Raw genomic sequence first — 15,101 nt, 5'->3', positions numbered from 1 at the left:
TTTTTTGGTGTTTTTATTTATGGACATCATACATACTGTTAAGAATATTTACTAACGGGTAAGGAACACCATTGGATTTGTGTGGATGCACTGACTGAAAGTCCAAAACATTATATGTATAATGAAAGTTATCATAGGATTCGAACCCGTGACATCTAGCTTATTAGACTGACACACACTCGATCGAGCGAAAAAGATGTTCTCACTAGTCTAGTGGTATATTGAAGCTGGTATTTTACCAGGATTACATGTATTACAGATTTTTTCTTTGTCCTGTGAACTCGGATTTATTGCTGTAAAGGTTTGTCTAAAGTGCTTAAAATGCATATGTTGTATGATTTGTTTACAATTTAATAAACCATACACTACACCATGTAGAAAAATGGACAGTCAGCCAGAGTAAAATCATGTCCAGCTAAGTGAATCTATACTTAAAAAGCACATTTTAAAAAAATAAATTGACCTGAGGTTTCATAGTTTTCAATGGCAAGATTGTATAGTAGTATTGTTTATCAATTTGTTCAAAAAGTAGACAACATATTTCAAATGTTTTGTTTGCAAATGTAGCCCAACAGATAAATATCTCTGTCTGTGGATGAGAAACTGCCATTTTGTTTGCTAATGTTTAGAAAGCATTTTTAGACAAATGTGTCGGAGTTCAGCAGATCAAAAAAATCTCTGTAATGAGTGGATGTGATGGACTTAAAGTGCATCCTCACAAATACACAGATATTTCCAACCTGCCTCACTTCACATATTCTAAACAAAAAAATGCTATGCCTAAATTTCAAAACATATAGATTAACATATTGTTTTTCTAGATAACATTAATTCAGAAAATTAACATTTAATTACATTTTTCTCTATTTGTACATTCCAGAAGCACAACCATGAGGACATGGGCCTTGATCCTGACTGGCCTGTATGTTCACATAGTGCTTTTCTATTCCATATTTGACATTTACTTCACCTCCCCGTTGGTACATGGTATGACACCACATGTGTCCAACGAATCACCTCCAGCCAAGAGGCTCATTCTGTTTGTGGCCGATGGCCTCAGAGCTGACAAATTTTTTGAGGTTGATGATGATGGCAAATCAAGAGCTCCATATCTCAGGTACAAGTGAAAGAGTGTCCTGCATTTAGAGATAGCTAGGCTGTACTAGTCGGAGACTTAAGAAATAATTGGGATGTTCTACTTCTTTATATCTAAATTGATATATTTCAAACACGTAGTAGTTGTGTAATAGGAGTGGAAAAATGCCAGGCCAGGGCTCGAACCCAGGACCCTCCAAAATCTAGCTGGACACTCTACCAATTGAGCTACCTCGTCACCAATGATCAACTCATCCCAGTTTTGCTATATTCCTTCCTCATTTTCTTTTTTTTTTTTTTTTAAGTTTTCATCCTTGAAGACACAACTATTACAACCCAGGTACAAGTATCCACTTGTCAAGCATTCATCTTGAAACAAGGATTGATCACAAGCACTAAATGAAATAGGAGTTGAAAAATGCATGGTTGGATCAGATCTCAAAGCTAGGGCCCTCCAAACTCTAGCTGTACACTCTTCCAATTGAGCTAACTTGGATTTTTGAATTTGTTCACAGTTTTCGCTGATAATCCTAAGGGATAGTGTTCAATGTGCTCACTGTCTTTACAGAGAATATTTGTAAATATTCTTTATATGTGTGTTTGATGAAAGTCAAAGTTTTGAATTGCACCTTTGAAAATTATGTGTTTTTTTTACATAATGTATTTCACAGAATGAAAATATGATATTTTCAGAATTTACTTATATTGTTTTAATGAAAGCTGATTTTAGCTGAGTTTTTATAAAAGCAATTTCAGTTTATTACCAAATGTCAAATTACTTGCTTGTCATAAGAATTTCCCTATCTTCTTTGATGTTTTGTTTCATCCACAGATCTGTAATAGATAATAAAGGAGCATGGGGTGTGTCTCACACACGAGTGCCCACAGAGTCTAGGCCTGGTCACGTTGCACTTATTGCTGGTTTTTATGAGGATGTCAGTGCAGTTGCTAAAGGTATCGCCTAATATTGATTTTAGGGTTATTTGTCACAACTGAAAACTAAATGTCCAATTTTATTAACAGGAAATTAAGTGTAGAATAAGATGGAAAAGCACTGAGAAAACTTTGTAATGGATTTAAAACAAACAGCTGTTAGTAAGATAAGCATTTTAGACTTATATGTTTTTTATGAAGTATTGACAGTAATACATAAATGAGCATATTCTGTTGACTGTAGGCTGGAAGGAAAATCCTGTAGAGTTTGACTCTGTATTCAATGAAAGTCGCTATACATGGTCCTGGGGCAGCCCAGACATACTACCAATGTTTGCGAAAGGTAAGTAAATTCAGGCTAATGGTCTTGCTTGGCATATTTTATTTAATTCAATATAAGGTAAACAGGCATTTATCAGGCTTTACAGTTTAATGAGATTCAGAATTTGAATCTTTTCATTTATTTTTCGTTTTGTTTTCTTTGGCGACCTCCAAGGGCTATAATCTGTTGATAGCTGCAAGTGCTGTGCATATTTCTATGAATGTCATTTTCAGTAAACTTCATTTCAAGTCAAAATCCTTGTTCATCAATCAGTTTTCTAATCAGCTGATGGTGTAAAGGTTATCTCCCTTGAACCTGAACAAACCAGTTTAGTATCGTGTCATCACTACAAGCATACATAGGGACAGCTCTGCAAATGTTAATAAAGTCCTCAACTAGCTTCTTTGAGGCTCCTCAGAAAGTAAAGTAAGATCAGTAGGTCAGCCCTTATTGGATAAAAAAAACCAAGTCCGACTGGTTAAAGCAATAAATAAATAAAGCTATGGTAGGAGATATAGACTGTTATAACCTTTATAGTCTAAATAAACGTGTCACATTGTTTTCTTACTTCTATGATATCTGAAAAAATTTAGGACAGTCTCCCATTAAGTAACAACTGAATACAGTAACCCTTACATTTTATTGTCAATCTGACGGCTTCAAAAGAATCAGAAAACAGAAAAATAGAAATGATCCAGTGATGAAAGTATTGTTTGGTTTATTCATGCAGGCTTTAAAGTGTTATTACCATGTCTTCAAAAATTATAATAATTATTGCCTGTGCTCAGGGGCCAGTGGTGACCATGTGCTGACTGACCAGTACCCACCTGAACTGGAGGACTTTGCGGACTCCAATTCCTCTAAGCTAGACACATGGGTGTTTGACAGAGTCAAGGTCAGTTGTGATGATGTGTTTTGTGATATTCTAGATTTCTAATTAGCATAATGAGATTATGATAAATGTACAGATTTGGAATTCTTAGATCAAATTTAAAACAATATTTGCTGATGTTGATAACTGGCCACAACTTTTCCAACAATGTTCAGATTTCTAGTTTTGTACACTATTTACAATAAGGCCTTCTGACCAGGTTGGAGATTGCCGGTAAAATAATCTTTAATCAAGGTAATATTTATCAGATACTTTAGAAATCTATTTCTTTTATTTCTGCCATGTTTTGTGTATGTACTATTTAAGTTCATCATTTTTATCATTGCATTACTAGGCATTATTAAAGACAGGGAAAAGTGACAGAAAATTGATGGAACAGTTAAATAAGGACAAGATTGTCTTCTTCTTCCATCTATTGGGGATAGACACAAACGGTCATTCTCACAAACCTCAGTCCAGGTCAGTCAATTATAAGGTCAGAGCAGAAACAATCAGTCATTCTCACAAACCTCAGTCCAGGTCAGTCAATTATAAGGTCAGAGCAGAAACAATTGGTCATTCTCACAAACCACAGTCCAGGTCAGTAAATCTTGAGGTCAGAGCAGAAACAATTGGTCATTCTCACAAACCACAGTCCAGGTCAGTCAATTATAAGGTCAGAGCAGAAACAATTGGTCATTCTCACAAACCACAGTCCAGGTCAGTCAATTATAAGGTCAGAGCAGAAACAATTGGTCATTCTCACAAACCACAGTCCAGGTCAGTCAATTATAAGGTCAGAGCAGAAACAATTGGTCATTCTCACAAACCACAGTCCAGGTCAGTCAATTATAAGGTCAGAGCAGAAACAATTGGTCATTCTCACAAACCTCAGTCCAGGTCAGTCAATTATAAGGTCAGAGCAGAAACAATTGGTCATTCTCACAAACCACAGTCCAGGTCAGTCAATTATAAGGTCAGAGCAGAAACAATTGGTCATTCTCACAAACCACAGTCCAGGTCAGTCAATTATAAGGTCAGAGCAGAAACAATTGGTCATTCTCACAAACCACAGTCCAGGTCAGTCAATTATAAGGTCAGAGCAGAAACAATTGGTCATTCTCACAAACCTCAGTCCAGGTCAGTCAATTATAAGGTCAGAGCAGAAACAATCAGTCATTCTCACAAACCACAGTCCAGGTCAGTAAATCTTGAGGTCAGAGCAGAAACAATTGGTCATTCTCACAAACCACAGTCCAGGTCAGGGCAGAAACATTTGGTCAGTATCACAAATCGTAAGCCTAGGTAAGTAAATTTAAGTCAGAGTAGGAATAATTGGTCACTCTCACAAACCACAATTCAGGTCAGTCAACCTATGGTCAGTGCAGATCTTGGTCACTCTTACAAATGACAGTCCAGCCTAGTAAACATATGGTCAGTGTAGATCTTGGTCACTCTAGTAAACCTAGACTATTTAGACTAGCATATATACGTGTGGTAACCAAATGTCTGATAAAATGATTTAACTTGGAAATCAAAACTTACTTATTTAATATGTAACAGATTTGGTTAGATTGTTGATATATTTAAGGTGGTCATTGAATTGATTCTAGACACATCTTTTACAGGGAATATTTGGAGAATATTAAACTGGTGGATTCAGGAATCAAGGAAATGACTGAGTTGATAGAACAGTATTATGATAACGATGGGAGAACGGCGTACCTGATGACAGCCGACCACGGCATGACAAACTGGGGTGTGTATCATTGTTATCTGATCATTCTTATCAGTCATTAATACATCTTTCATATTTGTCCTCAATTTCTTCCCAATATTTAAAAAATTACTGACTTAGGCAAAATTTTATGTGTCTTATTGAAAAACATGCTTCATGTAAGTTGAAAAGGCATTGAAATTCTGATATTGACACGGCTAGAAGAATAATTTATCAGATTTTCTTCACAGAATAGTTATCTTTAGAAGAGTTTTCCACACACTGAGAAAGAAGGGTACAGGTGATAATTTAAAAAAACAAATTTGTGGCTGACAATGATGGTCTCATTTTGAAAATTTGGTGATAAGACATAAAACTTGATGATGTGAGGGAGAATATCAAACTTACTTAGACCTAATTAACTTATTGCTATTAGTACTGGTGGCTATCAAGATCTCATTTTAAATCACACATTGCATTCTTATGGAGTATAAAAGCCAACATCTTGTAGTCTTTTGATGGATTTTTTTCTGAAGCGATATCATATCATGGGTTTGAAATATGAACAAAGTTTTAATCATTTTAAGTTTCTATCATGTTTTGAATATTTACTGAGACGAAATCTACAAACTGAAGTTTGCATCTGACTTGATATTTAGTGACCTGTATAAACCTAGTCTGTGTTGAACTCTATTTTCACCAAAGCCAATGACCATACATTGCAGAGACATATTTTGTATCTGAGAATGCTGTATTTGACAGGTTCTCATGGAGCTGGACATCCCCATGAGACCTTGACCCCACTGGTTGCTTGGGGAGCTGGGGTCAGAAAACCAGTTACTGGAAAAGAAAGAGTTGATCAGGACTCCTACTCTGAGGGTTTGTGTTAATTAGATTTTGGATTTTGATAATGGAGTGCAAAATGATTATAAATGTTGTTCATAATTTAGATATGTATCGAGTACAGATTTGAGTTGAGAAATTTTGAATGATATCCTCATTATAACAGTATATTTTATCATTCCCATTTGGTTTTGTAGACTGGAATCTCAGACACCTGAAGCGCTCGGATGTACAGCAGGTAAATACTACTGAAAACTTAAAAATAATATTGGTATTTGCTAGGAGATCCTTGAGAAAATAGAGATTTCAGAATAACATGTTAATATACCAGGTATTGGGAAGTATGGTATGTTTCTCTATTACACACAGTGATTTACTGTTATTTACAGACAGATATTGTTCCACTGATGACCTGTCTAAGTGTGGTATGTTTCTCTATTACACACAGTGATTTACTGTTATTTACAGACAGATATTGCTCCACTGATGACCTGTCTAAGTGTGGTATGTTTCTCTATTACACTGTCACACAGTGATTTACTGTTATTTACAGGCAGATATTGCTCCACTGATGGCCTGTCTAATTGGCATTCCTTATCCTGTCAATTCTGTGGTAAGTTTTTTTTACATACTTCAATTCTTCGCATATTGAAAAAGAAACTATCAGTATAATGTCATATGAAGGCTCCTGAATTGAACAATAAAATTAAACAATGGCTATCAGAGACAGGGTATGCTCCACGATCAGGATAAAGTATGGAAAATAACAAAGGGCAATAAGAGATTGATGATTTTTCTGCAATGTCCTCTAACTCATTGTACTTAGAAAGTTTCATGTTAATACCTCTTATAATTCTAGTGTAATGCTCCGGTCAAAATTTATGTAAGAAAAGTAACAAAGGGCAAAATCTCCTACAAATTGTCCATCTGTAGGCCCGTTTGTCTGTCATAATTTTGTCAGAAGCGTAACACAAAAAGTAGAAGAGTTACCAACATGGAACTTCCTAGATAAATAAATCTCTACAAGGAGAGGTGCAGTGCACAAGAACCATCACCCTTTTTATGCAAATTGAGGAGTTATTGCCCTTTGTTATTTTTCATACTTAAATTTTGTCTAGAGCATTATACTGAAACTATAAGTTGTATCAACATTAGATTTCAACAGTAGATAAATCTTAACAAGGAGAAGTGCAGTGCACCAAAACCATCACTCTCATTTGTATGATTTAGGAGTTATTGCCCTTTATTTTTTTCATACTTAAATTTTGTTTGGAGCATTACACTCAAACTTTAAGAGGTATCAACATTAACTTCATAGGTAGATAGATCTCAGTGAGGAGGAGGGCAGTGCACAAGAATCATAACTGTCTTATTGACCCTTGTTATCTTCCATATTTATATTTTGTCCTATTCAGGGAGCATAACCTGTCTCTGACTGTTCGTTGAATTAGCAGATATGATGTATTTGTTATGTTTCTATAGGGTATCCTCCCTATCGACTACCTTGATGCCGATGATCACCAGAAATTTCTGAGTCTCTATGCAAATGCAAAACAGATTCTGTCTCAATACCAGGTAAGTTTTAGAACAGGGCCAAAAATCAGTAAACATGCAGGGTATACCTCTGAAGTTAAGTCATGGAACAGGGCCAAAAATCTGTATTCATGTCTGGTATACCTGTGAAGGTAAGTCATAGAACAGGGCCAAAAATCTGTATTCATGTCTGGTATACCTGTGAAGGTAAGTCATAGAACAGGGCCAAAAATCTGTATTCATGTCTGGTATACCTGTGAAGGTAAGTCATAGAACAGGGCCAAAAATCTGTATTCATGTCTGGTATACCTGTGAAGTTAAGTCATAGAACAGGGCCAAAAATCTGTATACATGTCAGGTATACCTGTGAAGGTAAGTCATAGAACAGGGCCAAAAATCTGTATACATGTCAGGTATACCTGTGAAGGTTAGTCATGGAACAGGGCCAAAAATCTGTATACATGTCAGGTATACCTGTGAAAGTAAGTCATAGAACAGGGCCAAAAATCTGTATACATGCAGGGTATACCTGCGAAGGTGAGTCATGGAACAAGGCCAAAAATCTGTATTCATGTCAGGTATACCTGTGAAGGTTAGTCATAGAACAGGGCCAAAAATCTGTATACATGTAAGGTATACCTGTGAAGGTAAGTTATAGAACAGGGCCAAAAATCTGTATACATGTCAGGTATACCTGTGAAGGTTAGTCATGGAACAGGGCCAAAAATCTGTATTCATGTCTGGTATACCTGTGAAGGTAAGTCATAGAACAGGGCCAAAAATCTGTATTCATGTCTGGTATACCTGTGAAGTTAAGTCATAGAACAGGGCCAAAAATCTGTATTCATGTCAGGTATACCTGTGAAGGTAAGTCATAGAACAGGGCCAAAAATCTGTATACATGTCAGGTATACCTGTGAAGGTAAGTCATAGAACAGGGCCAAAAATCTGTATACCCAGGTACATGTCAGGTATACCTGTGAAGGTTAGTCATGGAACAGGGCCAAAAATCTGTATACATGTCAGGTATACCTGTGAAGGTAAGTCATAGAACAGGGCCAAAAATCTGTATACATGCAGGGTATACCTGCGAAGGTGAGTCATGGAACAAGGCCAAAAATCTGTATTCATGTCAGGTATACCTGTGAAGGTTAGTCATAGAACAGGGCCAAAAATCTGTATACATGTAAGGTATACCTGTGAAGGTAAGTTATAGAACAGGGCCAAAAATCTGTATACATGTCAGGTATACCTGTGAAGGTTAGTCATGGAACAGGGCCAAAAATCTGTATACATGTAAGGTATACTTGTGAAGGTAAGTCATAGAACAGGGCCAAAAATCTGTATACATGTCAGGTATACCTGTGAAGGTTAGTCATTGAACAGGGCCAAAAATCTGTATACATGTCAGGTATACCTGTGAAGGTTAGTCATAGAACAGGGCCAAAAATCTGTATACATGTAAGGTATACCTGTGAAGGTAAGTCATAGAACAGGGCCAAAAATCTGTATACATGTCAGGTATACCTGTGGTGGTGATTTAGTTGTAGCTGTGAAATATATTACATTTATCTATACACTGTGATCATACTCTGAACAGCCTTTACTTTCTACTCCGTGGTATAGTTACCTCGATCACATCCTGTTTATAGTCATCAAATGGTGGAATATGGTTAAGTAGTATTAATGAAGTAATGATTTACAATTATATGTAAATCTGACACATTTTTCCATATTAAATTCAAACAACCAGCTAGGATTAGCTCTTGTTTATTCAGAGGTGTTCATTGAATTGTAGATTAAAATGGAACAAAGAAAACAGACAACCTTATCGATGACCTTCAGACCCTACAGGTGAGAAATCAAATGTTCATTATAATACATTGGTGTTGTTTAGTATTTATCATTCAATTATTTATTGTGAAATTATATTTTATGTTATACCACTTACAATCTGATGTAACAATTATTTATCATCAATTATCTACCACTTACAATCTGATGTAACAATCATTTATCATAATAAATTATCATTATCTACCACTTACAACCTGATGTAACAATCATTTATAATAAATTATCTACCACTTACAATCTGATGTAACAATTATTTATCATAATAAATTATCATTATCTACCACTTACAACCTGATGTAACAATCATTTATCATAATAAAATATCAACCACTTACAATCTGATGTAACAATCATTTATCATAATAAATTATCATTATCTACCACTTACAACCTGATGTAACAATCATTTACAATAAATTATCTACCACTTCCAACCTGATGTAACAATCATTTATCATAATAATTTATCTACCACTTACAACCTGATGTAACAATCATTTATCATAATAAATTATCATTATCTACCACTTACAACCTGATGTAACAATCATTTATCATAATAAAATATCTACCACTTACAATCTGATGTAACAATCATTTATCATAATAAATTATCATTATCTACCACTTACAACCTGATGTAACAATCATTTATAATAAATTATCTACCACTTCCAACCTGATGTAACAATCATTTATCATAATAATTTATCTACCACTTACAACCTATGTAACAATCATTTATCATAATAAATTATCAACTTACTGATGTAACAATCATTTATCATAATAAATTATCATACTACACTTACAACCTGATGTAACAATCATTTATAATAAATTATCTACCACTTACAACCTGATGTAACAATCATTTATCATAATAAATTATAATTATCTACCACTTACAACCTGATGTAACAATTATTTATAATAAATTATCATTATCTACCACTTACAACCTGATGTAACAATCATTTATCATAATAAATTATCATTATCTACCACTTACAACCTGATGTAACAATCATTTATCATAATAAATTATCTACCACTTACAATCTGATGTAACAATTATTTATCATAATAAATTATCATTATCTACCACTTACAACCTTATGTAACAATCATTTATCATAATAAATCATCATTATCTACCACTTACAATCTGATGTAACAATCATTTATCATAATAACTTATAATTATCTACCACTTACAACCTGATGTAACAATCATTTATCATAATAAATCATCATTATCTACCACTTACAACCTGATGTAACAATCATTTATCATAATAAATTATCATTATCTACTTTACAATCTGATGTAACAATCATTTATCATAATAAATTATCATTATCTACCACTTACAACCTGATGTAACAATCATTTATGATAAATTATCTACCACTTACAACCTGATGTAACAATCATTTATCATAATAAATCATCATTATCTACCACTAACAACCTGATGTAACAATCATTTATCATAATAAATCATCATTATCTACCACTTACAATCTGATGTAACAATCATTTATCATAATAATTTATCTACCACTTACAACCTGATGTAACAATCATTTATCATAATAAATTATCTACCATTTACAATCTGATGTAACAATTATTTATCATAATAAATTATCATTATCTACCACTTACAACCTGATGTAACAATCATTTATAATAAATTATCTACCACTTACAACCTGATGTAACAATCATTTATAATAAATTATCTACCACTTACAATCTGATGTAACAATCATTTATCATAATAAATTATCTACCACTTACAACCTGATGTAACAATCATTTATCATAATAAATTATCTACCACTTACAACCTGATGTAACAATCATTTATCATAATAAATTATCATTATCTACCACTTACAACCTGATGTAACAATCATTCATAATAAATTATCTACCACTTACAATCTGATGTAACAATCATTTATCATAATAAATTATAATTATCTACCACTTACAACCTGATGTAACAATCATTTATCATAAATTATCTACCACTTACAATCTGATGTAACAATTATTTATCATAATAAATTATCTACCACTTAAAATCTGATGTAACAATCATTTATCATAATAAATTATCATTATCTACCACTTACAACCTGATGTAACAATCATTTATAATAAATTATCTACCACTTCCAACCTGATGTAACAATCATTTATCATAATAAATTATCTACCACTTACAATCTGATGTAACAATCATTTATAATAAATTATCTACCACTTACAACCTGATGTAACAATCATTTATAATAAATTATCTACCACTTACAACCTGATGTAACAATCATTTATCATAATAAATTATCTACCACTTACAACCTGATGTAACAATCATTTATCATAATAAATTATCTACCACTTACAACCTGATGTAACAATCATTTATCATAAATTATCTACCACTTACAATCTGATGTAACAATTATTTATCATAATAAATTATCTACCACTTAAAATCTGATGTAACAATCATTTATCATAATAAATTATCATTATCTACCACTTACAACCTGATGTAACAATCATTTATAATAAATTATCTACCACTTCCAACCTGATGTAACAATCATTTATCATAATAAATTATCTACCACTTACAACCTGATGTAACAATTATTTATCATAATAAATTATAATCATCTACCACTTGCAATCTGATGTAACAATCATTTATCATAATAAATTATCATTATCTACCACTTACAACCTGATGTAACAATCATTTATGATAATAAATTATTATTATCTACCACTTACAACCTTATGTAACAATTATTTATCATAATAAATTATAATTATCTACCACTTACAATCTGATGTAACAATCATTTATCATAATAAATTATCATTATCTACCACTTTCAACCTGATGTAACAATCATTTATAATAAATTATCTACCACTTACAACATGATGTCACAATCATTTATCATAATAAATCATCATTATCTACCACTTACAACCTGATGTAACAATCATTTATAATAAATTATCTACCACTTCCAACCTGATGTAACAATCATTTATCATAATAAATTATCTACCACTTGCAATCTGATGTAACAATCATTTATCATAATAAATTATCATTATCTACCACTTACAACCTGATGTAACAATCATTTATCATAAATTATCTACCACTTACAATCTGATGTAACAATTATTTATCATAATAAATTATCATTATCTACCACTTACAACCTGATGTAACAATCATTTATAATAAATTATCTACCACTTACAACCTGATGTAACAATCATTTATAATAAATTATCTACCACTTACAATCTGATGTAACAATCATTTATCATAATAAATTATCATTATCTACCACTTACAATCTGATGTAAAAATCATTTATCATAATAAATTATCATTATCTACCACTTACAACCTGATGTAAAAATCATTTCTGATAATAAATTATAATTATCTACCACTTACAACCTTATGTAACAATTATTTATCATAATAAATTATCATTATCTACCACTTACAAGCTGATTTAACAATCATTTATCATAATAAATTATTATTATCTACTACTTACAATCTAATGTAACCATCATTTATCATAATAAATTATCTACCACTTACAATCTGATGTAACAATCATTTATAATAAATTATCTACCACTTACAACCTGATGTAACAATCATTTATCATAATAAATTATCATTATCTACCACTTACAACCTGATGTAACAATCATTTATAATAAATTATCTACCACTTACAACCTGATGTAACAATCATTTATAATAAATTATCTACCACTTACAACCTGATGTAACAATCATTTATCATAATAAATTATCATTATCTACCACTTACAACCTGATGTAACAATCATTTATAATAAGTTATCTACCACTTACAATCTGATGTAACAATTATTTATCATAATAAATTATCATTATCTACCACTTACAATCTGATGTAACAATTATTTATCATAATAAATTATCATTATCTACCACTTACAATCTGATGTAACAATCATTTATCATAATAAATCATCATTATCTACCACTAACAACCTGATGTAACAATCATTTATCATAATAAATTATCATTATCTACCACTTACAATCTGATGTAACAATCATTTATAATAAGTTATCTACCACTTACAATCTGATGTAACAATTATTTATCATAATAAATTATCATTATCTACCACTTACAATCTGATGTAACAATTATTTATCATAATAAATTATAATTATCTACCACTTACAATCTGATGTAACAATCATTTATCATAATAAATTATCATTATCTACCACTTACAACCTGATGTAACAATCATTTATCATAATACATTATCTACCACTTACAACCTGATGTAACAATCATTTATAATAAATATCTACCACTTACAACCTGATGTAACAATCATTTATAATAAATTATCTACCACTTACAATCTGATGTAACAATCATTTATAATAAATTATCTACCACTTACAATCTGATGTAACAATTATTTATCATAATAAATTATCATTATCTACCACTTACAACCTGATGTAACAATCATTTATAATAAATTATCTACCACTTACAACCTGATGTAACAATCATTTATAATAAATTATCTACCACTTACAACCTGATGTAACAATCATTTATAATAAATTATCTACCACTTACAACCTGATGTAACAATCATTTATAATAAATTATCTACCACTTACAACCTGATGTAACAATCATTTATAATAAATTATCTACCACTTACAACCTGATGTAACAATCATTTATCATAATAAATTATTATTATCTACTACTTACAACCTGATGTAACAATCATTTATCATAATAAATTATCTACCACTTACAACCTGATGTAACAATCATTTATCATAATAAATTATCATTATCTACCACTTACAACCTGATGTAACAATTATTTATCATAATAAATTATCTACCACTTACAAGTTAATGCTTATATCAGTCTCTTTCCTGTTACAGTGAGTTGACGCCTGTCCTGCAAGTAAGTACTTAAAGATTAACTTTATGTCACAATTCTGTAACTCTACATCAATTTTATATTAATCATTTATCATTTTGTGATGTTGTCTGTTTTAGGCTGAAATGATAAGACACATTAATAAGCTGACTCAGGCGGGTAATTACCCTACAGCAGTAAGTACTTGTACCTTTATCTGTCATTGTTTTCCAGATTCTCACTTCACTCTGATAATATCTTGATATCACTATTAACTGTTGTTATTTTCAAACTTATGTTTACCCTAGTGTAGCCATTGAAACAGATGATGAAATCTGTTATGTAATAAAACAATATTTTCTTTTTGTGACTGTCTGCATGTCCTGATGATGTATCTGTGTTCTTAGGTCATCTGACCCAAAGGATCGCCGTCCGCCATCTGTCGTCCACCGTGCATAAACTTTCCATTCTAATGACTTCTTCTCAATAACCAAATGGTCCAGGGTGGTGATATTGGGCCTTTAGTATGACTGGATGAATGGCTATCAAGTGTGTTGATATGAATGACCTTGATCTGCTTTCAAGATCGCAGGGGTCAAATAGTTAAATGTTTATACAACTTCTTCTCAACTCAATAACCAAATTCTCCAGGATGCTGATATTAGGCCTGTAGCATGCTTGGAGTTAGGGCTACCAGATTTGTTGATATGAATGATCTTGACGTACTTTCAAGGTCAAAGGGATTAAATATGTTAAAATGTTTAAATGATTTCTTCTCAATAATCAAAAGGTCTAGGGTGTTGATATAAGGCCTGTAGCATTCTCGGATGACGGGCTACCAAAGGGCCGGTTTCCAAAACAGCCCCTTCTCTGATTCAAATTTCCTGTTGGTGGTGCATTGCCCATGCCG

At 32.1% G+C, this 15,101-nt stretch overlaps 1 protein-coding gene across 1 annotated transcript; it reads left to right on the top strand.

Annotated features, from left to right (window-relative positions):
• Positions 1 to 890: 890 nt before the first annotated feature.
• On the top strand, positions 891 to 14,607 carry LOC132558198 (GPI ethanolamine phosphate transferase 1-like). The gene is made up of 14 exons (XM_060222731.1): positions 891 to 1,117; positions 1,928 to 2,049; positions 2,273 to 2,371; positions 3,139 to 3,245; positions 3,577 to 3,701; positions 4,850 to 4,980; positions 5,701 to 5,817; positions 5,979 to 6,019; positions 6,335 to 6,394; positions 7,264 to 7,356; positions 9,113 to 9,168; positions 14,215 to 14,236; positions 14,332 to 14,388; positions 14,599 to 14,607. The coding sequence occupies exons 1-14, from the start codon at positions 891 to 893 to the stop codon at positions 14,605 to 14,607; spliced, it is 1,266 nt and encodes a 421-aa protein (XP_060078714.1).
• The last annotated feature ends 494 nt before the right edge of the window (positions 14,608 to 15,101 follow it).

Source organism: Ylistrum balloti, unplaced genomic scaffold, assembly GCF_031769215.1.
Source record: "Ylistrum balloti isolate Yb309-2 unplaced genomic scaffold, AGI_CSIRO_Ybal_v1 Utg370770, whole genome shotgun sequence".
In the NCBI taxonomy this organism is placed as follows: Eukaryota; Metazoa; Mollusca; class Bivalvia; order Pectinida; family Pectinidae; genus Ylistrum; species Ylistrum balloti.
This window is presented reverse-complemented; position numbering and strand designations above follow the sequence as displayed.